Below are 27,507 nucleotides of genomic sequence, written 5' to 3' on the forward strand. Positions count from 1 at the left end.
TTTTTTTTGCCAGTTCTGGAGCTTGAACTCAGGGCCTGAGCACTGTCCCTAAGCTGCTTTTTGTTCAAGGCTAGACCTCTACCACTTGAACCACAGTGGCACTTCAGGCTTTTTCTGTTTATATGGTACAGAGGACCACATAACCCAGAGCTGAACCCAGAGCTTCATGCATGCTAGGCAATCACTCTGCCCCTAAGCCGCATTCCCAGCCCCCAAATACCTTTCTAAACATGCTGAGTTAGGGACAGAAGCTACATTAGCGATAATGAGAAGCTAACAAGGAACTTGAACTTCATGCTGAAAGTCAAGAGAGCTCTTGGAGTGTTGGAAGGAGCCTTGAACATTGTCAGATCCCTGTCACAATCATGGGGAAAATAGAGAGGAGGAGGCAGCCCAGAGCCAGTTAGGATGATGTGAGTGTTAGCCAAGCAAGAGAACATCAGAACTGAACTAATACTGTGAAGGATGAGTGGGCAAGAGGTGGGCGGGGTTGACAACATGAGTGGCAGTTATGAAGGGCTGTTTGTCGGACTGCTCACTGCAGTCCTGTGAGGAAGCAGACGTCTCCATACTGCATTCTAGACTTGTGCGCAGTGGGATTCTGGCAACTTACTTTGCAGAGGAAATGGAAGACATGACTGGTAGGGCTTTTTATTAATGAAATTAATTCCTTAACCTTACAGTTGTACTGGTAGGTTGAGTAAGTCTTATTCCTAAGGAATCTATGTGAAGCTCCAATACCTCTAGATAATTCTAGATCTAGGCATTTTGTTTTCAAAGTTGTATTTGTAGGGGCTTAGTTCAAGCCCCAGGACTGGCAAAAAAAAAAAAAAAAGCCCAAAAAGACAGAAAAACAAAATTGTACTTGTAAGTTCAGACTGTGTGTGTTGTAGAGAAGTCTCAGTTAATTTTGATGGGTTTCCTCAAAGAGCCAGATGTCTAATTCTGTGTTGTTTTTTTTTTTTAAATCCAGGACGTTGTTTTCCAGTGGCTCACAACAGGAGACATCCTCCTAAACCAGATTGATGCTGAGGACCCAGAGGTAGGCACTTATGCATCATTAGGAACTTACATGAAATATGGATCCAGCATCTCAGCACCACTTCCAACAGCTTCTGTCTGTCCTACCTTATCTGTAAGACAGATGTAAAGAAATTAAGCTTTTAGAGAGGAAGATCATATTGTAGAAACAATAATTCAACAACCTATATACTTAATCATAGACATAATTATTTGGGGGGTAGGTTCATATATATATATTTATATATGTATTTATGTATGTATATAAATTTGGAATTTAAAACATACTGTCTGGGGGCTGGGAGTTTGGCCTAGTGGTAGAGTGCTTGCCTAGCATGCACAAAGACCTGGGCTTGATTCCTCGGTACCACATACATAGAAAAAAACCGGAAGTGGTGCTGAGGCTCAAGTGGTAGAGCTCTACCTTTGAGAAAGTCCAAGGACAGTGCTCAGGCCCTGAGCTCAAGCCCAAGCCTAGGACTGGCAAAAAAATAAAAGAAAACAACAACAACAAAAAACCCAATAAACAAACAAATACTGTTTTAGTGGTAAGGTGATGGCCTACTATTCACGAAGTCCAGGGTTCAATCCCTAGCACTGAAAAAAAAAATAAAATTAAAAGTTAGAAAACAATAAAGCTTGGTTTAGTGGCTCACACCTGTAACCCTATCTTACTCAGGAGAGTGAGATCTGAGCATCTTGGTTTGAAGCCATCCCTGGCAGGAAAGTCCATGAGATTCTTATCTTTAATTAAGCACAAAAAAATCTGGTAGTAAAGCTGTGGCTCAACTAGCAGAGTGTTAGTCTTGAGCATACAAGCTCATAGACAGCACCCAGGCTTGTAACCCTGGCTACTCTGGAGGCTAAGGTCAAAGCCAGCCTAGGCTGGAAAGTCCTTGAGACTCTTATCTCCAATTAACTACCAAAGAGAAAAAAGCCAAAAGTGGAATTGTGTTTACTGTGGAAGAGTATAAGCCTTGAGCACAAAATCTCAAGGATAACACGTAGGCCTTGAGTTCAAACTGTAGGATCAGCACACACACTAGAAAAATAATGGTAATGATAAATGATAAATTTACTAATCCGGGACTATAGACATGTACAATCACACCCAGCAAAACATAGTTTTGTGAAGCAATATCAATCTTAAGAACTACTTTAAATGACTTAAACTACTTTCATTGCCTTTAAAAATAAGTGAGGTGCTGGTGGCTCACACTTGTAATCCTCACTACTCAGGAGGCCTGAGCAATGAGGATTGTGGTTTGAAGCCAGCCTGGACAAAAAAGTCCCAAAGAGACTCTTTATCTCTAACCACTCAAAAACCAGAAGTAAAGCTGTGGCTCAAAGTAGTAGATGCCAGCCTTGAGTAAAAGTGCTCAGGGATAGCACCTAGGCCCTGAGTTCAAGGTCTACAACAATAACAAAAAACAAATAACAGAGAGAGAAGGGAGCAATGAAAGGGGTGGCATTGATAAAAATATAGTCATAAATTGACATGTTGAATTGAAATCTCAGTTGTATAGCTACTTAAAGGTAATAAAAATTAAGGAGAAAAAAGACAAGTTAGGCACTATGATACTATTACTCTGACAAGGGGATATGAGAAAACCAGCCTTAGCTTAGGATCAGCGTACATTCTAGAGTGGTATAGTCACTGGCTCTGGGGCCTTAGCAAGTTCCTTCTATCTTTTTACTCCAGTTCCCTCATTGTGAAGCAGGCACACTAGTACTGTTAAACCCTGAAACAGAAGAACCACATTTTGAGAGGTTGAATCTTGGGAGTCTTTATTAAACAGTGACTGCATTGTAGACTCCTGTCTCAAAGACTGTCAGTCAGGAAATACACTTAAGAGTTAGGAAACTTAACTATAAAGCCAGAGAGGAAAAAAAGAATAACAATACCATAAAACCAATACAGTGGCCAGGAGTGTGGCCTACTGATGGAGTGCTTGCCTAGAATGCAGGAAGTCCTGGGTTCAATTCCTAGGTACTATATAAACATAAAAGGCTGGAAGTGATGCTGCCACTCAACTAGTAGAGTACTAGCCTTGAGAAAGCCCAAGTCCTTGCCCAGGCGCTGAGTTCAAGCCCTAGGACTGGCACCAAAAACCAAAAAACAACAACTGACAATTCATAGCTGAATTGGCATGTCATGGTAACCAGAGAAGAGACAGGAGACAGGAGGCAGAACAGGAACAGGGAGTCACATGACATGGCATCCTGGTGCCTGAGCTGGTCTGGGCCTTAAATAGGGTCAGGTTGGGGCAGGTTCACTGAAAACTCCAGGTCCCAGGCACTGGACTGACAGGTTTAGTAACCTATTGTCCACATACCTGCCCCTGTCTCCAGGGATTCAGATATGCCCAGCACCTGGGAGGGCTTCACCTCTCCCACCAGGAAGACAAGATGTTAAACCTTATATGGACATGCTAGGGAAGGTAGGCCTCAGCCTTCCATATAGGGTATACTTAGAGGCTACCCAGGGGCTGGTGATTCAAGCCATTTAGGAAATTAAGCTGGGTGGAATCAAGCATTCTCTGTATGCAGAGCTTCTCTAAGGCTATGACATCTGCATTTCTCTGAACCAGAGTCTGCTACCTCACCTTGAGCTGGGCATCTGCATTCAATGTAGGGCCTCTCTCACCTCTAGGCTTTTCAGCAGTGGGTGGCGAATTCCCTCTACCCTGCAAGAGGCACCAGGATGGATGCAAGAAGTTACTTAAGACTCAGCCTCCCTCCTTCGATACCTGTGCTTATTGCCTCCCAGGATGATTGTAAGGCATAACTTCAGAGATGGAAATTTCCTCAGTAAACTAAAAAATCTAGAGGAGTGCTATATATCTATTTTTTGTTCATTTGTTTTTGCAGTGCCACAATTCTATCTGACGTGTGTGCTAGGCAGTCCTACCTCTGGACAACATCCCTAGTCTGATTTTTTTTTTTTTTTTGGCCAGTCCTGGGCTTGTGCTCAGGGCTTGAGCACTGTCCTTGAACTTTCTCAAGGCTAGAGCTCTACCACTTGAGCCTCAGCACCACTTCTAGCTTTTTGTTATGTATGTGGGTACCGAGGAATTGAACCCGGGTCTTCGTGCATGCTAGGCAAGCACTCTACCACTAGGCCAAACTCCCAGCCCCCAGTCTGATTTTTTTTTAACCTTCTGTGTTTTTTTTTTGTTGTTGTTGTTTTTTATGTCAGCCATTATATATCATGCACTTGCCTGCAAGTTATCTTACTTAATTCCAAAGTTATGGGAGGTAGATGTCTTATGTCCATTTCACAGATGAGCAAAAGAAAGTCATACAAGGTTACAAATAGCAAGCAAAGCCGGGCGCAGTGGCTCATACCTATAATCCTAGCTATTCAGGAGGCTGATATCTGAGGGTCTAAGTCAAAGCCTGACAGAGCACTAAAGACCATGAGACTCTTTATCTCCAATTAATCACTAAAAAAGGGAAGTGGGGCTGTAGCTCAAGGGGTAGGGCGGTAGCCTTGAGCTGAAGACCTCAGGGACAGTGCCCAGGCCCAGAGTTCAAGCCCCATGACCCACAAAAAAAAAAAAGATGGAGGCAAAAGAATTACAAGTTGGAGACCTGCCTGGGTTACATAGTGAGATCCTGACTTAAAGAATAAAAAAAACCCTCTATACATTATCCCAACAATAAAAAAAAAAAAAAAAAAAAAAAAAAAAGAATAAAGAACAGCCAGGCACCAGGGGTCTCATACCTAAAACCATAGTTAACACAAGAGGCTGAGACCTGGAGAATAAAGGTTGAAGCCAGCCTGGGCAGAAAGGTCTAGAGGAATTCATCTCCAATGATGACCCACAGAAAGGTAAGTGGCTTAAATGGTGGAGTATCGGCTGAGCAAGCAAAGCAAATGAGTGCTAGGCTCTCAGTTCAAACTCTGGAACTAGCAAGAATAAGTGAATAAACACACACACACATACACATACATACACCCACTTATAAGGCTTTGGAAAGTAAAATGCTAATCCAGTAATACTGCAAAGTGAGAAGTGCTAAAAACCTGAATTCCTTGGTTATTTCAGGTTAAATCATGTTATATCAGAATGAGTTTCAAACAAGGCAACAGCTCAATTTCAAATGATATTTAGTAGAATAAAATGGGAGCTCAATAAAGAGCTGTGAGTGTTTTCCTAAAAAGACTTACATTGCCAAGTATTGGTTACTCTTGCCTGTAATCCTAGCTACTGAGGAAGCTGAGAATCCCTGTTCAAAGCTAGCCGGGGCAGGAAAGTCCATGAGATTCTCTCTTATCTCCAGTTAACCACCTGAAAACCAGAAGTGGAGCTGTGGCTCAAAGTGGAAGAACACTAGCCTTGAGCAGAAGAGCTCAGTGATAGCACGCTGGGAGGTGGGTAGAGGCATAAAAGTTTACTAGGAAGTCAGAAGACCTGTGGTCTTCCAGTAGTAGAAGACCAGGAGTAGACTTAGGTTTTCTTTTCATGGATACAAAAGGCCTTGATGGCTTCCTGCACCAAGGGTTTGTGGAAGAAAGATCTCTGTACAGAGAGATAGGAGAATCAACCTCAAGACCTTTGGGACTGCTGGCTCTTACCTGGTCTCTTGGGTTGTAAGGTGTATCCTGGCATAGTTAAGCCCTATTACTGCTTTCTTCCTCACCTCCATATCACATGAGAGGCTGAAGTCTTGGAAACTGCCTTGGTTTTTGTTTTTGTTTAAAAAGAAAGAATATAAGAATCCATGCATAGTGGCTCACATCTATAGTCCTAGCTACAAAAGGTTGAAGGTGGAAGATCATGGTTCAGGGTCAGACAAAGCAAAAAGTTTGTGAGAAACCCCATCTCAAGCAATGAAAAGCTGGGTGCAATGGCATTCGCTTGTCATCCCAACCATAGCGTAGAGAGCAGGATTGTTGTCAAGGCCCACCAGGGCAATAATGAGACTTTATTTGGAAAAATAATGACAGAATAAAAAAGGATAATTTGAGGATTAGGAGAGCTTTTGACTCTTGGGCTATTATGTTAATTCTATAATGCTCAGGCCTATCTTTCCCATAGCCAGTGGTAGAGAATGCAAGAAATAGGTTTGGGGAGGCTCAGAGGACTAGTATCTCATCTTTTCCCCAAAAGGCCCTATAGCTAAGTGCCTTTCACAGGGCAGTAATTAGTAAGCTTGTCAGAATTGGAAAGCATACACAGTGAATAGTCTTTCTTATATCTTTCAGCCCCAGCCACTTTGTTACCCTCCAGTGACAGCAATCTTAGCAGTGTCCTGTGTGTGCTTCCAGAGACATTTTATACTTACATGAGCAAGTATGTGTACTCTCCTTCCTCGCCTTTACACAAACTGTATAAATATATTGTGTATGTACACTGTCCAGCATCTTGCTTTTGTGTGTGTTTGTTCTAGTACTGGTGCTTGAACTCCAGGCCTTATGCTCTCACTTGTTTTGTTTTTCTCCCCTGTGGTGCTCTACCATCCATTTCCAGTTTCTTGTTAGTTGGATTATCTGAGATTATCTCAGATTTGTCTGCCTAGATTGGCTTTGAAACCTTGGTTCTTAGATCTCAGCCTCCTGAAGCTAGGCTTATAGGCATGAGCCACCAGTACCTGGCTGGACTTTATGTTTGCCCCTGTTTTCTTACTAACATAGAAAATAAAGTCAACCATAGAAATTTCATAAAGCAAGTTGTTTTAGGTGTTTGTAGTCAAGCATGCCTTAGAGAGTGGGAATCTGATGGACAAGGGAAGTAGCATTGATTGCTGGGCATTCACAGATGAGAGTGTGAAATTAAAAGACGAGTCAACGGGGTTGTGTTCTTCTCCAGCTGTGGGAAAGCTGTGTAAGTAATTGGAGAGTTGGACTTTGCTGGCCATGGAGTTTATTTAGCCCAGTTTATTCCTCTTTCTATGGTTTTAAGCAGATACCCAGATAACACTCTTGGCAAGAAGTTATAAATATTAAAAATTGAGACCTGAGAGGCAAAGACTAGAGAATAAGCTTTCATTTCTGCTCAGCTAAAAGGAACCCTCTTGTGGCTTTCAGATTTCTGACTACATGATGCTTCCGGACACAGCCACCCTGTCAGAGCGGCTCCGAGTGTGTTTTCAGGAGGGTGATGAGAACCCGCGGGACTTTACCACACTCTTCGACCTGTCCATTTACCAGCTGAACACCACCTCTCTTCCCAAAGTCATCAAGTCAGTACCTGGGGCTCTCTGAGCTGCACCGCAGTCTACTCTGGGTTTGATGTGAAAACTTGAGCCTGGGGGCAGTAGTTAAGGGCTGGAAACAGATCTCAGATCTGTGGTGAGGTCAACAGAGAAGTTCGGGGTGTGTGGCTGTTGTAGAGGAACTGCCAGCATTTATTAGCCCCTATGTGTTCCAGGCTCTGCTCCCAGCATTTAGGAAGAGCAGCCTTTTCTGTTTGATCAGGACATTTCTAGGTTTTAGCATAGAGTCTTAAATCCTAGAACCCACTCAGTAAACCAGAGTTGGTGGTCCTGTGGCATTGTCTCTGCTTTACTACTTTCGGTAGTGCTCTGAGCCTCATACCGACTTGAGGAGGCATATTTATAAAGGGAAAACAGGAGAAAGATTTATAGCCAGGCCTGGTTGACTTTCAAGCCTCTCCTATTTTAGTATTTGCTGCTGCTGCTTCTTTTTTTTCCCCCTGACTTCTGGGTGACAAAGTCAGGCAGGGAATAACATTTTTGAAAAATTTTAGCATTATCTATAACTAGATAAGTTAAAAGCCAAGGGTGCAGCCATAGACACTTGTCTCCCTGCCCTGTACTTACGTTCAGAACCAACAAACACTGAACACCTACAGTGCCAGGCATTATGCCTGTAATTTTCAGTTTTATGTAAGAGATAGACAAAACTCTCATACATGCTTAGATAAATCCTGAGTGTGGAGAAAAACAGCACCAGGAGCACAATGAGAAAAGGAAATGTATTCCACTGAGGTCCTTCTGAAAGAAAGGCTTTCTTAGCTACACACTTACTACTATAACCAACACTTCTTCAGGGTCTGTGTCTGCTAGGGATCATGTGTCTTCAGGCTGAGTGGGATTTCAGGAGCTTACCAGGGGCATTAGGAGAGGGTGTTCTGCAGCAGGGTCTACTATGAATAAAAGCCCCCCACCATTAACACTTGTGATAGGCAAGGAGGTAGCTCAAGGCAGAGGACAGATTTGTGAATGGGAGACTAGGAAAGTCCTTCAGCAGAGGGTCATGCTTACCTCTGTTTTTCAAAGCCGGCCCACATAGTTTTTTTGTAGCAGTTTATATTGGTTGGAATCAGCAAATGAGAGGGTGAAGACAAATGGTTAAGATGAGCAAGCAGGAAGTTTGGCTTAGTGGTAGAGTGCTTGCCTAGCATACATGGAGACCTGGGTTCAATTCCTTAATACCACATACATAGCAAAGGCTAGAAATGATGCTGTGGCTCAAGTGGTAAAGCTCTAGCCTTGAGAAAGCCCAAGGATAGTGCTCAGGCCCTGAGTTCAAGCCCCAGAACTGGCAGAAAAGAAAAAAAATTCCAAGTTTTAGCCAGGCACAGTGGCTCACACCTGTAATCCTAGCTACTCAGGAGGCTGAGATCTGAGGATCAAGGTTTGAAGCTAGCTCTTATCTCCAATTAACTACCAGGAAAAAAAATGCAAGTGGTGCTGTGGCTCAAGGGGTAGGGTGGTAGCCTGGAGCTCAAGAGCAGGGACAACGCCCAGGCCCAGAGTTCAAGTCTCACGAACAACAAAGAAAGAGGGGGGGAGGGGTGAGGGAGGAAAGAAGAGAGAAAAAAAAAAGGAGCAGGTGAGATGGTAGAAAGGTGGAGTTCTGGTGATCTGTCTTCCTGTTCAGTTCAGGACTAACTTTGTAATAACAAACTTATCAGGAGGCTAGTCCACTAGACAGTTGCAGTCCGTTCCAGCTTCTGCTCTTCGGGCTCTGTTCTTTGCTGGAATGTTTAGACCCATCCAAGAAGACAGTTCTTAACTGTTGAATCAAGGATTGCTGGAGAGTCATATAGCAGATGTTTTGGAGGCTAAGCCACAGCAGAGGGCAGCCATTACTGGTTTAGGCATCTTTATTTGCTACTAACGTCTTTTATTATTGTTGTTTTTGTTGGTCATGGGGCTTGGACTCTGGGCCTGGACGCTGTCCCTGAGCTCTTTAGCCCAAGGCTATTGCTCTGTCACTTGAGCCACACTTTAGGTTTTTTTGGTGGTTAATTGGAGATGAGTCTTTTGTGCCTGGGCTGGCTTTGAACCATGATCCTCAGATCTCAGCCTTCTGAGTAGCTAGGATTACAGGTGTGAGCCACTAGCATCCGGTAACTACCAACATCTCTGAGTTTTTTGTTTATGGGTTTTTCTGGTCTTTGGGCTTGAACTCGGCTTGGATGCTGTCCTTGAGGTGCTTTTTGCTCAAGGCTAGCACTTTTACCATTTGAACCACAGTGCCACTTCAAGTTTTTTCTGTGGTTAATTAGATATAAGAGTCTCATGGACTTCCAAGGCTGACTTTGAACTGCGATCCTCAAATCTCAGCCTCCTGAAGCTAGGCTTAAAGGCATGAGTCACTAGTGCCTGGCTTCTGAGTTATTTTTGAGTGCTTATATAAACTAGAGGGCATTTTTCTGAAATAACCCCATTTGCTCATCCTGTACTTATTCATACCTGTGGGGTATGTGGTCAAGACAAATAGTGTGGAATACCCACGCCCAGAGTTCGTGGTCTGGTGCTTAGGGATTAAGGGCATTGCCCGCACTCAGGCCAGAGTGTTGTGGTAACTAAGATGTATAGATTCGAGTTTAGCTCTACTGTTAATTCTTCCCTATTTCAATACAGATCAACTTTCTGATCTGTTTTGCTTGGCTTCAAGACCAGTTTCTTCACTCCTCAACCCATTCTGTATGTGCTGGCTGTACAGGTGATGATGAGCTGAATGGAGAAGACTTAATGAAACAAAGCATTTGTTCTATACAGTCTGCTCCCAGGGGCAGAAAAGCACAAGTTCATGGCTAGATGGTTAAGAACAGTGCTCTGCCACAGAATTCTTGCTGTGCAGACTATAGAGGCTAGTTTACTGTCCCTGCGACTTTTGCTTACTGGCTAGATTGAATTTGGAGGTTTGGGGTTGGCAGAGGCTAGTGAGATCCAAGCTCCCATCTTGCCTCTGGTCCTTACAAACCACGTGAGCCTGGAAACTGAATTCAACTTAGCTTCCTCTTCCTGAAGACATTATGCCCATGTTGAGTATTTGAAACTGAGTTAGTGCCTAGTACAGGGTTAAGCACCATGTAGTAGATGCTACAGTAAAGTTACTTGTCTTCACTTAATGGAAATCTGCTCAGCTGATCACCTTTCTGTGGCCACATCTCATTCCTTTCTGAAGTCGTGGAAACTTCCCTAGGCCTTGTGTACACATTGGCATTTGCTTTTCTAGCTTACACTTGAAAGGCCACAGAGATGTATCAAATTTAACTTGGGTAAGCATATTTTAATTTGCTTCATCTTCAGAATTCAACCATCTTACGAAATTAGAAGCAAAGAGAAGCCACTATAGCCTTCTATCATAGGATAAGATTAGTACTTAACTGTAAACTCTTTTCCTCCTATCACTCTTTCTGCCCCACTGCCCTCTGCCACTCTGCTGTTCTGTGAGAGTGCCTATTCTCATGTGCCTCTGCCTGGGACCCTTTAGAAGATACCACATGACTTTCTCCTCTCAGGACTCCTCTGATAAACTACACCCCAGAACCTTTCCTGTCTCCTGATTTGTGCTTCTTCTTAATAGTAATTGGATTTGTGTTTACTGTGTCTTCTCCCCTGTAGTGTAAGCTTCATGAGAGCCTGCCTTGGTCTATGTTTATTGCTGATGTACTTGTAGTGTATAAAACTGCCTGCTTCATAGTGGATAGTCCAGTAGGATTCGCTGAATGAGTGAGTACACAGATGTGCACATACTACAGATTTGTTCACTTGCCCAGAGCAATCTTCAAATTGGATTCCTATCTTTTGGCAATGGAAACAAATAAGGAAACAATGAGTTACAGGGGTCTCATTGTGCGTCAAATAAAACCCAGAAGCCTGGTACATGAGAGTTCTCCTTTCAGTAAAATTGAGGCCTGAGGGGATCATTACATTAGATGGAACAAGACTTTTCATTTTTTTCAAGATTTCACATATTTATTATTCAGTATGCCTATTCTTAAAACAACCAAAGAAAAATCAGATAAAAAAATGCCCAACTGTCAGTCCAAGCAGTAGTGACATTTCAGAGCATAAATGTGTGGGCATCTGGTGCAATTCCTCACAGGCCCAGCAGGGTTCTCCTCCAGTTTTTTCTCCTGGAGCTGTACCTGATTTTGTTACCAGTTTTCATCCCAGTTCGCTGGGGGATGGGGCAATTTTGCTTCTATTTCTTGGCCAGAAACTGCTTGATTGTGAAAGTCTTGCGAGAAGACATGGTGAGGCCCAAACTGGCGCTGCAACCACGATGGTGAACAAAAGCTGAAGAGCAAACAAGACATTTTGTATATTTTATTACATTGAGCCATCATCTTTGATGCAGAACAACATAGGGTGCAGCTGGATTTGCTTTGCCGTGGTACCTTGCCTTGATTCCTGCTTTTTTGTTCTATTTTGAACACAGGGCTCATGAGCAGTTAAATGTGAAACATGAACCGCTCCAGCTCATCCAGCCTCAGTTTGAGACTCCATTGCCAGCCCTTCAGCCTGCGGTAAGTGTGCTTGGCGAGTCCTGCTTCATAGCCCCACCGCATGCCCTCACTGAGGCCCTTCCATGTGTCATTTGTGGCACTCCTCATGGAGCCACAGTGCTCTAAATTTAAACGTGTCTTGGCACCACACCTGTGAGTATTCTGTACAGACTTCCATGGGTGGTGTGGGGAGGGGAGAGGAGGTTTCCAATCCAGGCATGGACTTTCCTGGCTGTTAGGCTTTTCCCCTCTTGTAAGGTTAGAGGACCCATGTGAGAATGCCTGGGGAAAGATGGTGGATCACGGTGTGGGGCTGGCATGTGTCAGTAGGGTAATTTGATTTTAACTTTTTGATCTAGCATTAACTGAACCTACCTTATTATGTCCTATTGCAGTGTATTTTGCAGTGTTATAAACTAGTTGACTTCAACTTGCTAGCCTGAAACAAGCTATGTGGGAACATTTGCGTCATAGAGGGTATCAAATCCTAGAGCTGACAGTTAAATGTTTACCAGCACACTGCTGGTCCATACCTATGCATTCTGACTCTTAGGTTCATCCCTTTCTACATGAGTCCATATTTGCTTTTCCAAATGTTGTCTGTCCCTGAAGAACTCATGATTGAGCTGGGTATCAAGATACATGTTATAATCCCAGCATTGCAGAGGCCAAGGCAGACGGAACCCAAGTTTGAAGCTAGTCTTGGCTACATGATAAGACCCTGACTCAAAAATGAAAAAGCAACAAAAACCCCAAGAAACAGGGCTTATAATCAAATGTTCAAAACAAACCTAAACCCTAAGTATACCTTGTTTGTGAGTTAACTGCCATCACTGTGTTGGCCTGGTTAATTTGATATTGAAGCTGGAGTGGGTTCCCTTTGGTTGCTTATAGTGAATTAATAGTCTAATTTTCTACACATCTAATATGGAAGATAGAGGAGGCAATAGTAATTTGAATGGGGAAGGCTTGAGTTTGCCTTGTTTCCCATATGTCTCTTCACTCACTATTAGTTATAGCTTTGAAAACATTTTTCATAAAAGAGTGCATTTCCTTTTAGGTTTTCCCTCCTAGCTTCAGGGAGCTGCCACCTCCTCCTCTAGAACTGTTTGACTTAGATGAGACATTTTCCTCTGAGAAGGCACGGCTTGCTCAAATCACCAATAAATGTGAGTTGGACGAATACATTGTCTTTTCTTTTATGAGTTTTATTTAATCATAACCTCTTAGATAGGCTATAAGACAATCTTAAAACAAAGTGTGCCAGGCACAGTGGCTCACATCTGTAATCCTCAAGAGGCTGAGATCTGAGGATCAGGGGTCAAATCCAGCCTGGGCACAAAAAGACCTGAGATTCTTATCTACAATTAAACTCTAGAATTCTAAACAGGGAAGTACTGCTTGGCTTACGGGTAGGGGGGAAGCCTTGAGCTGAAGAGTTCAGGGACAGTGCCCAGGCTGAGTTTAAGCCCCATGATCCACAAAAAAAAGTGTGCTTAAGGCTAGGAATGTGGCTTAGTGGTAGAGTACCTGTCTCGCATGCATGAAGCCCTGTGTTTGATTCCTTAGTGCCATATAAACAGAAAAGGCTAGAAGTGGTGCTGTGGCTGAAGTGGTAGAATTCTAGCCCTGAACAAAAAGAAGCTCAGGGACAGTGTCCATGACCTGAGCTCAAGCCCCAGGACTGGCAAAAAACAAAAAAAGTGTTTAAAAAAACCTGTGTTTAATAAGCCAAGCACTGTGGCTCACGTCTGTAATCCTAGTTACCCCAAGAGGCTGAGGTCTGAGGATCAAGGTCCAAAGCCAGCCTGGTACAAAAGGACCTGAGTCTCCTATCTCTAATTAACCTCTAGAAAACAGGAAATGGGGCTTGGCTCAAGGGTAAGGTGGTTGAGCTGAAGAGCTCAGGGACAACGCCCAGGCCCAGAGGTAGGGAGGTATCCTTTAGCTGAAGAGCTTAGGGGACAGCGCCCAGGCCAAATTCAGGCCCCATGACCCACCAAAAAAAAAAGGTGTTTAAAGTTAAATTTTTATTCATTGTTAAAGTTAAATTTTATTCATTGTGCGCAAATGATAATAGTTGTTTTTCTGGGGGGCACTTACTTAGGCTGAGTGATTACGGAACGTGATACTAAGCAAAAAACAAAAGGCTTTGATCTCTGTAGGTCTTTTAATTCTGACCTGTTAAGTGAGGTTGGCTTCCACCTAGCAAATGTAGATCATTTGTCATGGGAACAATTAGATTAGAAAAGCTGCTGTAATCCTAGCTACTCTGGAGGCTAAGACCAGGAAGATCTAGGTTTGTAGTGTGTCCAGGGAGAAAAGCCTGTGAGATTCCATGTAAAAAACAACAAAAAGCAGAGGTAGAGGAATGACTTAGGTGGTAGAGCGCCAGCTGAAAACAAGCAAGCTGAGCAAATGTGAGGCCCTGAGTTCAAACCTAGGTATCACCAAGAAGAAAAAAAGAGATGAAGAAAGGAAGGAGGGAAGGGAAAGAAAGAAACCTAGAGGGGCTGGGAGTTTGGCCTAGTGGTAGAGTGCCCGCCTAGAATGAACAAAGACCCAGGTTCGATTCCTTGGTACCACATACATAGAAAAAAGCCGGAAGTGGTGCTGAGGCTCAAGTGGTAGAGCTCTAGCTTTGAGAAAGTCCAAGGACAGTGCGTAGGCCCTGAGCTTTTTGCCAGGACTGGCAAAAAAGAAAAGAAAAGAAAACAAAGAAAGAAAGAAACCTAGAATTTGTCAGTTTGTAAGTCCGGTGGTCACATTATTCTAGGAAGAGGTGACTCATCTTGAAAGATGTAGGAACTTAATGAAAAATACCTACTAAAACACACCATATGTACTTTGAAGGCAGAAGTTAAGGGTTAATTTAACTTTGCTTCCTGTGTTTAGGTACTGAAGAAGACCTGGAGTTCTATGTCAGGAAGTGTGGTGACATTCTTGGAGTAACTAGTAAATTACCAAAGGATCAACAGGATGCCAAACATATCCTTGAACACATCTTTTTCCAAGTGGTGGAGTTCAAGAAATTGAACCAGGTACCGAGTGTGGGAAGCTCAGTAGAGTGGGGCTACTCAAATGGCAGTATTATGCCTAAGCTGTGTTTATGATATTTATTAGTTCTGCAGGTAATCATTAAAAGTATTAGGCACATGTACAAGATAGTCCCTATGCTTATGGATCTGTAGGCTCTAGACAATAAACAATAATAGAATATATAAATAAGTTACCTAGCATGCTAGAAGATGTTAAATACTCTAGTATACAGAAAACAACCAAACTAGAGGATCTGTTATGCCAAGTTGGCAGTAGTGTCTGGTGGTCACTAGGCTGGCTTACTGCACTATTGATTTTGGAGCAGAGACTTGAAGTCACTGGGAGATTTACCTATGCAGATAGCTGAGGATAAGAAGTAGTGTCCCAGCTAGGCGTGGTAGCTCAATGCCTGTAATCCTAGCTACTCAGGAGGCTGAGATCTTAGGATTGTGGTTCAAAGCCAGCAAGGGCACTAAAGTCTGTGAAACTCTTATCTCCATTTAATCACTAGAAAACCAGAAGTAGCACTGTGGCTCAAGGGGTAGGGTAGTAGCTTTGGGCTGAAGAGCTCAAGGATAATGCCCAGGCCCAGGGTTCAAGTCCCATGACCGACAAAAAAATTTAAAAAAAAAACTGTCCCAGGGCCAGGAATGTGGTCTAGTGATAGAGTATTTGCCTATCATGCACCAAGTCTTGGGTTCAATTCCTAGGTAGCACATACACAGAAAAAGCCAGAAGTGGTGCTGTGGCTCAAGTAGTAGAACGCTAGCCTTGAGAAAGTCGAAGGACAGTGCCCATGCCTTGAGTTCAAGCCCCAGGACTGGCCAAAAAAAAGAAAGTAGTGTCCCAGTCAGAAGAGCTGTGCAGCCTTTAAGGCTGGTAAGGTGTCTGGTAGCATGCTTCTGTCTTGGCTAGTGTTCATCATGGTGGGTGTGGGCATTGCTCAGAAAACCTGTCCTGGCTGTAAAAACTTGATCCTTAGGTCTTATGATTCCAAATCTCTCATTTACATCTAAAACAATAAAGAATTCATATTTCAAGGTCTGTACTGATAAAACTAAAATTTTATGTTTATTCTCTCATCCAGGAACATGATATCGATACAAGTGAAATAGGATTTCCTAACAATTTCTGAGGACTGTGCCTATTGGAGTGTTTCTCCCTCCTGATTGTATTTTTTGAATTGTTTCTCAACTCCTTAGCAAAGGGTGTGTATCCTCTTTTCCCTATAAACTATGGAAATCTGTGCCTCTTCTGCAGCAGCCATATAGGTAAGGTTTATAACGGAAAATCCTTTTAATTTTTAAAGAATTAAACCTATGATTGAACCTGTACTTTTACAGTTTACAAAAGTGTGTCACTGAAGTCTTTTTTTTCTGACTCTAGGGTTTGTCTCTTATCAATGACTTACCACACTCTCAACCTTTGTAAAACACTAAAGAACTTTCTGGGCTAATTAAAAAATAATACAGGGCGGGGAGTTTGGCCTAGTGGTAGAATGATTGCCTAGCATGCACAAAGACCCGGGTTCGATTCCTTGGTACCACATACATAGAAAAAAAAGCCGGAAATGGTGCCAAGGCTCAAGTGGTAGAGCTCTAGCCTTGAGAAAGTCCAAGGACAGTGCTCAGGCCCTGAGCTCAAGCCCAGGACTGGCAAAAAAAAAAAAAAAAAATACAGAATTTAAAGTCAGTGTGTTTGCCCCCCTGTACCTAAGGAAAAAGATAAGTGAACAGATAGCATCCTTAGATTGCTCACCATATTGTCTGCTAGCTGTCATCTGCAGCCTGCGGTCTCCACCCACATTTTCTCTGGTGAATTTTTGACGAACTCAATTATATCATAATTTTGAGTTGTAATGCAAGGATGAATGCAACATTCTGTCCCAAGGAGGCTCTAGAACAGTTTCAGAGAATAATGAAAGAGATGGTTTCCATCTACCAGGTGCAGTTGATAGATGGGAATATGCAGGAATCTCCTCTGGGCGATACCAGAAATCAGACTGAACGTGGCAGAGCCTCCAAAAGAATGCTCACTTCTCACCTGGGTATTGGGGGCTGCCATCTGTTATTTTAGCCATTCAGGAGGCTGAGATTTGGAGAATCAAAATTTGAATAAAGGCAGGCAGAAAATTCTGAGATTCTGTCTCCAATTAACCTGCAAATTGCTGGACTAGGGTATGGCTGAAATGGTAGACTTCTAGCCATAAGCAAGCATTGAAGCTCAAGGCATTGAATTTAAGCCCTAATACCTGCAAAATCAGTCAACAAAGAGCAACAAAAAGTGATAGGATCAGATTTATCAGGAAACAAAAATAATAAGTTTTTTGTTTTGGTTTTGCTGATACTGGACCGCCTAATGAGTCTAAGCCCAAGTAATCAGCACATATACACATTCACAAAACTAAAGCAGAATCAACCAGCCAATCAAAACCCGCTGCGCATCAGAGAGCAAGTTTGTATCTTAGATTTGTTACCTAAAAGGGTCTAGAGCTGTACGAATGCCTTACTAAATGTAATATTTTGTTTTTGTGCCAATTCTGGGGCGTGAACTCAGGGCCTGAGTGCTGTCCTTGGGTTTTCTCAAGGCTAGAGTTCCACCACTTGAGCCACAGTACCACTTCTGGCTTTTTCTATATATGTGGTACTGAGGAATGGAACCTGGTACTCTTGCATGCTACCACTATGTAGCAAGCACTCTACCACTAGGCCAAACTCCCAGCCTGAATATAATGCTTATATAAGATTTCAGCATGGAATTAAAGAATTTTAAAAGGAAAGATCCTCTACCTTTTTACATCCATCCAGTTCACCTCTGCAACTGATGTATCTTCAAGACAGAATTTCAGATCAATAAAGAAATCTCCTTGTTGGTGTGATACTTTAATTTTCGTATGTGGCCTAACGAATCCTCCATCCCAAGCAGTTCACAATCTAATTGCAGGAGGAAGTTAACCAAGAGTCACAAATGGTGACAAATATAAGGAAGAAAACTTGGGTTGTTATAGGAGTTTGTCTTGGCTTGGGCCGAGAACTGAGCTGTGAAATCCCATGGCCATGTCCCTACTTTGGCACTATCTTTGTTCTTTCAGAGGCCTCATCACCTGTTTATAGCAGGGAGGGGTGGGGGTAAAGGATCTTGGAGGTATAGGCTCCTTCAGAACTCAGCACCCCAGCTACCATGCTTCCTGGAGATCTGGTACACTGGCCCTCGAGGCAATTCCTGTGATGCTCTTGGGAGATCCCTGCCCCCTCCCTGCTCCATAGCTCTATCCCCTGCTTCTTGGACTACTAGGCCTTGTCATCAACCTATTTATTGTTTAATTTTTGAGCCAAGCACCGCCACACCTCACTTCTGGCTCCATACTTGCTCTGGGTCTCTCGATGGTGGCAGGGTTGCTAGCTTGACTTTGAGATCTAATCTTCCCTCTCCTTCCTCACAGAGGAGAATGAGAATGCTGCTACTTAAGGCCATAGGGATGGCTAAAGGGAGCATCTGGTGTCCACCTGGGTGGATGAGTCCTAGTGTCCAATGGCCATTCCTCCCTTACTCTCCTCAAGCTCTTAACCCCACAAGTCCTTCCTTACTCAATGATTAAACTTCAAGTGGTCATCATACAGAAGAATGAAAATATTAATGAACATGGATGCCCCAGGAAGTCCAAGCTTAGAGGTGTGGAACCAGCCTGGGTGAGGTGTATATATAAGATTGCTCTTGCCATTTATTTTGTTGTTTTTGTCGTGGGGCTTGAACTCCAGGCCTGGGCATTATCCCTGAGCTCTTCAGCTCAAGGCTAGCACTCTACTACTTGAACCACAGCACCATTTCCGCTGTTGCCATTTGAATCATGCCTTTGGCCCTGCTTTCTGTCAGAGAGATGGTATCTCTCAGACTTTTCTGCCCTTGTTTGAATGACAGCTTTCCAGATCTCAGCATCCTGAGTAGCTAGGATTATAGGAATGAGCCGTTGGCACCTGGCAAGGGTGAGAATTGTAATATTCCTCCTTCCTGCCAAGCACTGATTGTTCCTTATGCCATTCTCTGTATTTCTTGCAAATTCCTAAATCATCCAGCTCTGAAGAAACCTCAGTGACCCTCATAGGGTGGGTCACATAGCTTCAGTCCACATGATCAAGGCAATTTACTTAAAAACTTTTCTCTGTCATTTTATCTTCAAAATGTAGGCTGGGATGGGGCTGAGAGCATGGCCTTGTGGGAGAGTGCTTGCCTAGCATGTACGAAGACCTGGGTTCCATTCCTCGATACCACATACACAGAAAAAGTCAGAAGTGGTGCTGTGGCTTGAGTGGTAGAGCGATAGTCCTTGAGCCCAATGACAGTGTCCAGGCCTTGAGTCCAAGCCCCAGGACTGGCAAAAAAAAAAAAAGGAGAGAGAGAGAGAGAAAATATAGGCTGGGGAGTAGCTTTTAGGTAGACTAATTGCCTGACATGCCGGAGGGGAGGAGGGGAAGAGGGGAAAAAAAAAGGGCGGGGATAGCAATTACTTTGTAAGTAGAGAAAGTAGGGAAAGCTCCAGGCAGAAAAGCATGTGATCCTTAAAATCAGTTTCTCATCTGCCAGTGTTTGTGTTTAGTCTGTAGCTGGGTCCTGATCTTTTAACACAGGGACAAGCTTAGTCAGGACCTTGAGATGAGAAGATAAAGGGCTGAATGGCTAGAGCCCCTTCTGCCTCACCCTCACCCAGAGAGAGCAAATTTGGGATATTTTTCCCAGCAATGTGTTCAGAATGTGTTACCAGCCCTGAGCTCAGAGACCACTCCCAGGTGTGGTTCTCTGAATGTTAGGATTCCTCTCTCTCAGGAGTGTCTGTTGGTAAATGGAGAGAAAATACTCCCAGACTCCTGTGGTTGGTATATTGGAGTTAACTTCCCCCAGTTCCAGATTCTGGATGAACTCTGCACCTCCTTGCCTTTTGCCTTCAGTGGATGCCTTGCCTAAGCTGTCAGATCCTGTCCCTCCCTGCAGTGGGACTAATAATCCATTTGAGTATGTGTGTATCCTGTAAAGTGGCTTCATGGACCTCAGAAGACAAGGATGCGGGCAGTCAGGGTCAGAAAAGAAGTGTGGGGCCAGGAGCATGGCCTACTGGTAGAGTGCTTGCTTGCCTAGCATGCATGAAGCCCTGGGTTCTGTACACATACACATACCAAAAAGCCAGAAGTGATGCTGTGGTTCAAGGAGTAGAGCTCTAGCCTTGAGAAAACCCAAGGACAGTGCCCAAGCCCTGAGTTCAAGCTCCAGGACTGGCAAAAAAAAAAAAAAAAGTGTAATAGCAGTTGTTGTGGTAGTACTCCTCATAGCAGTGTTAGCAGTAAGGGCTGAGTACTAAGTAACATTATATGGGAGGTCCTGGGCTTAAAACCCAAACCCCCAAATTCCTACTAGCAATACAACACTTGTATGCTGGGTAGAGACTGTTCTCTGCTTAGTTTAATTGTACAGGCATCCATCTGACAAAGTAGATCCAATAACCACCAGTGTAATGGTTAAAGAATATAGTGTTAGGGCTTATGACATAGCACCCCACAATATGTATCAGTGTATCACTCAAAAAAAAAAAAACCTGGTATATTTTGAATCAGGTTATTCTGAGAAACTAAACATATGAATAGTTCCACCAACCTATTCTTATACAAAACAAAACAAAGACCCTCTCATATCTGTTTATCCTTGCTACTGAGGAGGCTGAGATCTGAAGATCAAGGCTTGAAGCCAGACTAGGCAGGAAAATCCATGAAATTCTCAACTCCAATTAGCCAGCAAAAAAGCCAGAAGTGGAGGTGTTGTACAAGTGATAGAATCCCAGTCTTGAGTAAAATAGCCAAGCATGAGCATGAGACACTTATTTCAAGCCCCAGAACTGGCATATGTACACAAAACCTCACATACTTTTACAGATGGGGGAACTGAGGCACAGAGGACTTACGTGGTTTGCCTAACTAGTGGGAGATAGGCTGGGAAAGTTAAAGGTTAGCCTTGTGAGGGGAGCAGATGGGGAGAAACCAGAGCTAAGTCTTTTTCTCCAGTGCAGAGAAGTTTGTAGAGGCTGGCGGGACTGTCCCAGGTGGCCAACAGTTTGTGGAAGAGGCATAAATTGGGGCTAAGAGGTTGAGGTTTGATCTGGCCTCCCCAGGATTCCATCCTAGTTTACATTCCCATCATGACGCCTCCCTTGAAGTTGTGGCGACACTCAGTGGGGACTTGATAGATGACAGCCTGAAGTGGAAAATTCTGCTTCAATGTCTTCCGTTAATTCCATTTATTTAGGTCAATAAACCTGTCCCTGGGGCCTTCTAGGAGGTCTTGTGATGGCTACAGGGAGGAACTAAGAGACTACTGAGCCAGCAGGAGGACATGGGATGCAAAGATGAATAAGAATTAGCCCAGTGATGGCAAGTTCCTGGTTCAGATACAGCTTGTCCAGGGCCGGAGCCTGGGCGGTAATTTGGCGGAGCGCTAGAATTTTGATTCTGGCGTAAGGAATTTACCTCAAGGAAGAGAAGAGATGTTCAAGCTCTGGAGAGATCATATTTGCATTTTTAGAAATGGTCACCTGGAGGCTGGAGCTCAACCTAGAAACGTGGGCAGCTGCGGAGCCGCTCGGGATCTACACGTGGTTTGGAGCCTGGCGTCAGACAAGTCGCAGACTTGTCCCAGCCCAGCTGCCCGCCCCGCAGGCGCAGGGCTGGTGTAATGGGACCCCACCGCCCCGGGCGGCCGCACAGTCTCGCCTCCCCTAGCCCCGCCCTTCTGCCCGCCCTTGGCCCCGCCCTTTCCTCCTTAGGCCCGCCCCAGGCCGGAGCCCGCCGGCCACACCCCCGATGCGGAGGCCCCGCCCCCCGCAGGCCCCGCCCTCGCGCCCGCGCGCCAGGCTCGGGCGGCGCCGACCGGCTTGGCGGGAGATAGGAAAGTGTTTCCGAGCGCGCCTACGGCGCCTGCAGTTCCTGCGAGCGCGCTGAGGGACTTGCGGACACGCTGACGCCTCCGAGCGCGGCCCGGGGCCCGGAGCGGCGGAAACAGCCATCGTCCCGACCCCGGCCCGGCTCCCGCTCCCGGCTCAGCGCGGCCCGGGCCGGGGGGGATGTCTCGGCGGACGCGCGGGTAAGCGAAGCGGAACGGGCGGGTCTGGGGTCCCCCCTCCCTCTTCCCCCCCGTCGGGGCGTCGGAGCGCGACCTGGGCGGGGGTTCCGTGAGAAAGCTGGGTCCTGGGCCGCGCGGCATTTTCCTCAGGGAGACCTCAGGGGCGCGCGCGCGGCCCAAGGGCTCGGCGGACCCCGGCTCGCGTCCCAGGGGCTTCGGGCTGGCCGGGAGGGAGGCGCGGAGCCGGGGCGGGCGGGCTTTTGGAGACCCGGACCTCGTCCCGGGTGAGGTCATTTTGTCTCCCGCCTAATTTCGGGGCGGTGGTGGGCAGGCGGGTGTCAGCTGGAAGGGCCCTGGCGGGGGGGGGGGCGCTTGTTCTTCCGGCCCGGCTGCGGGTCCCGGGTGCGGGTCGGCATCCTGGCCGGCTCCGGGCTCCCAGCCCGCCGCCCCGTGCAGCCGGGGGCGGGGTGGGGGCGGGGGGCTCCTTTGTCTCCCGCTTGGCTTCTGGGACGACTCGGCCTGCTGCGATGGGGACGCTGGGCCCACGGCTCCGAGACCGACGGCGGGTCTCCGGACCTCCCTGCCGGTAATCCCCGGGGCAAGGGCAGGAACTGCGGGCTCTGGTTTACTTATTCCCCTGAGATCGAGACTCAGCCAAGCTTGGACCACCCTTACACCTGTGTGTCTGGGGGCTGGTCAGCCTGTCCGGGTGCTTCCTTTCAGTTGGAGTTGGCTGTCCTAGTACGAGGATGCCCATCACAGACACCTTTCTGCCGGCCTTTTTCTCAAGTTTCCTCTGGTCCCTTGACCTGTGGCTTTCCCAGTTAACCCAAGTCAGCCCCAATGCTTATGGGGAAAAATTCAGGAAGCATACTCCAGAGTGGCTGTCCTAAGCCACTCTCAGGTCCCTGGGGCTCAGTGGAGGACTCTCTTCTCCCTTGTACAGGATGGGCTCTGCACCTGGGCACTAACCTCATCTCCTTTCTTGGCTACTTACTCTTAACTCCTCTCTGCCCCAATGCCCCACTTCCCGCCCAGCCTCTGACTCACCCTACTCTGGAGCAGAGCCCAGCACATCCAAGGGCGAGAGAAAAGGGTATATGCCCAGAAATGTGATCAACTAGCCTCTGCTTTTAAATCTGGGATTACCAGACTTGAAAATGTGGTGGTGGAGTGTGGCTGTGGATTTGGCAAGTGTCCTAATGCCTGTGAGCCTCAGTTTCCACATATCAAATGGGAACATTAAGAGTGAGCAAGACGTGGGTGGCAAGCACCATGTGAGTGAAAAAGTTCTGTTGTCTGAGGTGCCAGCCCCATTACACAGCATTGGAGCACCAGAGCTTCTCTCTGCTGTTAACCTTTCTTCCTGGAACAGACTTAGGCTGAATTTCTAGTAGAAGCTGAGCTAGATGCTGGGTCTAAAGAAGCCAAAACATTTTTTTTTTTTTTTGGATGGGGGGCGGATCCGTCAGAGCTTGCAGTCCAGGAGCTTGAATTTAGGGTCCCTGAGCTGCTTCCTGTTTTGTTTTTCTTTCTGTTTATATGGTACTGAGGAATTGAACTCGGGGCTTCATGAATGCTAGACAAATACTCTACCTCTAAACCACATTCCCAGCCCAAGCCAAAACAATTGTGTTAGGGAGTCTGGGAGCTTTGGATTTTAAAAGCCAGTTATATTCTTTTACTAGGATCTTGAGGATTTTTGCCTCTTACTTGACAGTGGAGAAAGATACATGAGTTAAGATGACACAAGTCTGAATTACACATCCTCTCATAGCTAATTTGTTTCTGGGTTTAGAAATTTCCACTTAGAAATTTTTTACTTATGTCTTATTGACTAAGAGGCAGCAGGCTTTGCATGTTGATTCATTCATTCTCGAATCCTAGTCATTCTCTAAGCAAACATTTCCTTAGGCCTTTCAGTGCCAAACTCCAGGATGTGGAGGTGGGGCTGACCTTTGTGGGTGCTGTCTAGAGTGCCTGAGGCAAGGTTTCCAGGGTGCTGCAGGCTTATAGAAGTAACTGATAGACAGGCTAAGTAGACACCACGGGAAGCTTCTTTCTTTTGATACAAGGCTTAGTTGCCTTGCTTGTTTAGGAATCTGCTTATAAACAGGAGGACTTGGAGCAACTTGGAAAATTGTTTTTGTTAAAAGCCTCCACAATTCACATACTTGTCCTGGTTGTTCTCACCTATGCCCACATATAGGCCAGGATTGAAACAGGATGTGCAAAAATGTTTTCCCCAGGTAATTAGTATTTATTGAAAGATTCTGGTGTTTATTGGTTGCATATGTTATCTTTAAAATATCCAGTAGAAATGTATGTTTGTCATTGAAATCATAAAGTAGGAATTTGGTTTTGAATATAACTATTTGTTTATACTTGTGTTGTTGGGAACCAAACCCCGGGCCTGTGCATACCAGGCAGGTACTCTACTGCTGAGCCAAACCCTCAGCCCTTAACTGTCCCCCCCCCCTTTTTTTACATCTTTTGAAATTATTAGGATGTTCTTGAAAATAAAGAAGAAACAATTACTGGTGACTCATGTCTATAATCCTAGCTATACAGAAAGCTGAGATCTGAAGAACTACAGTTTGAAACCAGAAAGTCAGTGAGACTCTTATCTGTAGTAACCACCAGAAAACCAGAAATAGAGCTGTGGCTTAAATAATAGAATGCCAACCTTGAGCAGAAACTAAGGGACAGAGCCCAGGCCCTGAGTTCAGGCCCCAGTATCAGCAAAAAAAAAAACCCAAGAAAATGTGAATAGCCAATAACACCATTTCATTAAACAATTTAAAAATGTGACTACTTGTTCTTGGTTTAAGAAACAATCACTGGTATAGAGATTCCCTTCTTGAATACTTGTTTGTTAAATATGTCAATGTAAAAATCAATGTTAATAAATTCTTTTTTTTTTTTTTTTTCCAGTCCTGGGCTTGAGCTCAGGGCCTGAGCACTGTCCTTGGACTTTCTCAAGTCTAGAGCTCTTCCACTTGAGCCTCAGCACCATTTCTGGCTTTTTTCTATGCATGTGGTGCCGAGGAATCGAACCCAGGTCTTCATGCATGCTAGGCAAGCACTTTAACCACTAGGCCAAACTCCCGGCCCCTAATAAATTCTTTAATAAAAAAAAAAATCACTGGGAGTTGAACTTTAGGCCTCTTGATCTACAACGCCGGTCCATTTTGTTTTGTTTTGAGATAGGGTCTCACTAGATTGCCTTCACTTCTTAAAGTACACAGATAATACACAGATGTGTTCTACTGTGTCTGGCTACTTTTTTTGTGTGTGCGGATATGGGGAGTTCATCTTGGCACTCACACTCAGGACCTGGATGCTGTCTCTGAGCATTTTATTTTTGCCAGTCCTGGGGCTTGAACTTAGCCTGGGCACTGTCCCTGAGCATCTTTTGCCCAAGTCTAGCATCTACTACTTGAGCCACAGTGCCACTTCGGTCTTTTCTGTATACCTGGTACTGAGGGATGGAATCCAGGTCTTCGTGCATCCTAGGCAAGGACTCTAACACTGAGCCACACTGTACTGCTTTGAGCCACAGAGCCACTTCTGGTTCAGACAATTCTGTCCAGGCTGGCTTTGAACCATGATCCTCAGATCTCAGCCCCCTGAGTAATGGAGTTATAGGCATATGAGGCACCAGCAGTATACTGGCTATCTTTTTAAAAGCAGAAGACCTAGTTCCTCAAAGGGGTCAAAGACAAGAGTTGCTGGCTAGTTGGCATGGACTGTCCGCCATGATGTTAAGGTCTGTGAACATATGGTCTTTCACCTTTGCTCTTTCTAAAGTGAGGAGTTGGATGAACTGCACTACCAGGACATTGACCCGGATGTTCTGGAGCAGAAGGACAGCAAGTGCAAGGTCAAATGGACCCATGAGGAGGTAAGCAACACCTCCACTCCATGGAATTGGGGAGGAAAGAATAGAGGGTCACTGGGAGACTGGCCCCAGGTGAGCCTGAGTGTCTTTTTTGGGATGAAGAAGTGCCATTTTGAAAGCTAATGGATCCTCCACCCCTCCTCCCACACTTCTCCAGAATATTCTGAGGGACTCTTAAATCTTTTTTTTTTTTTTAAAACCAGTCCTGGTTAGGCCGGGAGTTTGGCCTAGCGGTTGAAGTGCTTGCCTTGCATGAAGACCCGGGTTCGATTCCTCAGCACCACATACATAGAAAAAAGCCGGAAGTGGTGCTGAGGCTCAAGTGGTAGAGCTCTAGCCTTGAGAAAGTCCAAGGACAGTGCTCAGGCCCTGAGCTCAAGCCCAGGACTGGCAAAAAAAAACAACCAGTCCTGGTCTTGGGCTTGAGCTCTGGGCCTGAGCACTGTTGTTGGACTTTCTCAAGGCTAGAGCTTTGCCACTTGAGCCTCAGCACTTCTGGCTTTTTTTTTTATGTATGTGGTGGTAATGAGGAATTGAACACGGGTCTTCATGCATGCTAGGCAAGTACTCTACCAGTAGGACAAACTCCCGGCCATCTTTCTTTTTTGGTACTGGGGATTGAACCCAGGACGCACTTGCTAGGCAAGCACTTTGCCACTGTGCTACAATCCAGCCCAGGTCTCCTAAATTTTTAGGTGGAGTGAGAGGTTGTGTCTTAGATTTGGGAGCTAGTCCCTGTGTATGCTTGTAGTCCTTTGTTTCTGCTTTCTGTTCGAACAAGAACCAGAAACTAAATAGTTCATCAGGAATAAGAATTGATTACCCATGGGTGGTGTAAGGAGCATATGTAAATCATCATGTGCCATATTGTCCATGGATCAATAATTAAGGCATGAGATTAGAGGCCTCATGACCTGCTTGCCTTTTCAAGGGCCCACCTGGTCATACCTCTTTTTTTTTTTTTTTTTGCCAGTTCTGGGCTTGAGCTCAGGGCTTGAGCACTGTCCTTGGACTTTTCTCAAGACTAGAGCTCTACCACTTGAGCCTCAGCACCACTTCCGGCTTTTTTCTATGTATGTGGCACCAAGGAATCGAACCCGGGTCTTCGTGCATGCTAGACAAGCACTTTAACCGCTAGGCCAAACTCCAGGCCCTGGTCATACCTCTTAATACTTCACCGTGGGGACTGAATTTCAACATGAGTGCTGGTGTGAATATTTAAACTGTAAAAGCACCCTTTTGACAAAGTTCAACTAAATCAGTGACTCTTACTGAGTGTGACTCCCTCTTTTGTGTGTGTGTGTGTGTGTGTGTGTGTCAGTTTGTCAGTATGAGACTTGACCTCAGGGCTTAAGCACTGTCCCTTAGCTTTTCCTGCTTGCTCCTGCTATTGCTCTACTACTACTTGAGCCATAGTTCCACTTCTAGCTTTTTAGTGGCTAAGTACAGCTAAAGAATCTCACAGAATTTTCTTGCACCAGTTGACTTTGAACTGCAGTCCTAAAATCTCAGCCTCCTAAAAAGCTGAGGTTGCAGGTGTGAGCCACCAGTGCCCTTTGCTTTTTTTGTTTTTGTTTTTGTAGGTCCTGGGATTTGAACTCTGTGCCTGGGTGTTGTCCATGAGCTCTTCAGCTCAAGGCTACCACCCTACCCCTTGAGCCACAGCCCCACTTCTCATTTTTTAGTGGTTCATTGGAGAAAAGAAGCTCTTGGACCTTAGTGCCCAGGCTG

General features: G+C 45.1%; 2 protein-coding genes and 1 pseudogene across 7 annotated transcripts in view; 2 read left to right on the forward strand and 1 right to left on the reverse strand.

The window, feature by feature from the left end:
* Ift52 (intraflagellar transport 52) overlaps window positions 1-16,126 on the forward strand; it is a 35,641-nt gene extending 19,515 nt beyond the window's left edge. For all 4 annotated transcript variants that reach the window (XM_090352384.1, XM_090352385.1, XM_090352386.1 and 1 more), the window contains 6 exons: window positions 974-1,042; window positions 7,055-7,209; window positions 11,669-11,756; window positions 12,796-12,904; window positions 14,631-14,776; window positions 15,862-16,126. In XM_090352384.1, the coding sequence (XP_090208510.1) occupies window positions 974-1,042; window positions 7,055-7,209; window positions 11,669-11,756; window positions 12,796-12,904; window positions 14,631-14,776; window positions 15,862-15,909 (615 nt within the window). In that variant the 3' untranslated portion in view covers window positions 15,910-16,126. The remainder of the gene's footprint in view (window positions 1-973; window positions 1,043-7,054; window positions 7,210-11,668; window positions 11,757-12,795; window positions 12,905-14,630; window positions 14,777-15,861) is intronic.
* LOC150050494 (putative ribosomal protein eL39-like 5) lies at window positions 11,316-11,482 on the reverse strand (annotated as a pseudogene).
* Window positions 16,127-21,702: 5,576 nt separating the features above from the next.
* The window catches only part of Mybl2 (MYB proto-oncogene like 2), a 36,170-nt gene continuing 30,365 nt past the window's right edge, over window positions 21,703-27,507 (forward strand). For all 3 annotated transcript variants that reach the window (XM_090352856.1, XM_090352857.1, XM_090352858.1), the window contains exons 1-2: window positions 21,703-21,896; window positions 25,686-25,779. In XM_090352856.1, coding sequence (XP_090208982.1) covers window positions 21,877-21,896; window positions 25,686-25,779 — 114 coding nt within the window. In that variant the 5' untranslated portion in view covers window positions 21,703-21,876. The remainder of the gene's footprint in view (window positions 21,897-25,685; window positions 25,780-27,507) is intronic.

The sequence above is a fragment of the Megascapheus bottae genome, chromosome 18 (genome assembly GCF_031878675.1).
Source record: "Megascapheus bottae isolate mThoBot1 chromosome 18, mThoBot2.hap1, whole genome shotgun sequence".
Taxonomy (NCBI): domain Eukaryota; kingdom Metazoa; phylum Chordata; class Mammalia; order Rodentia; family Geomyidae; genus Megascapheus; species Megascapheus bottae.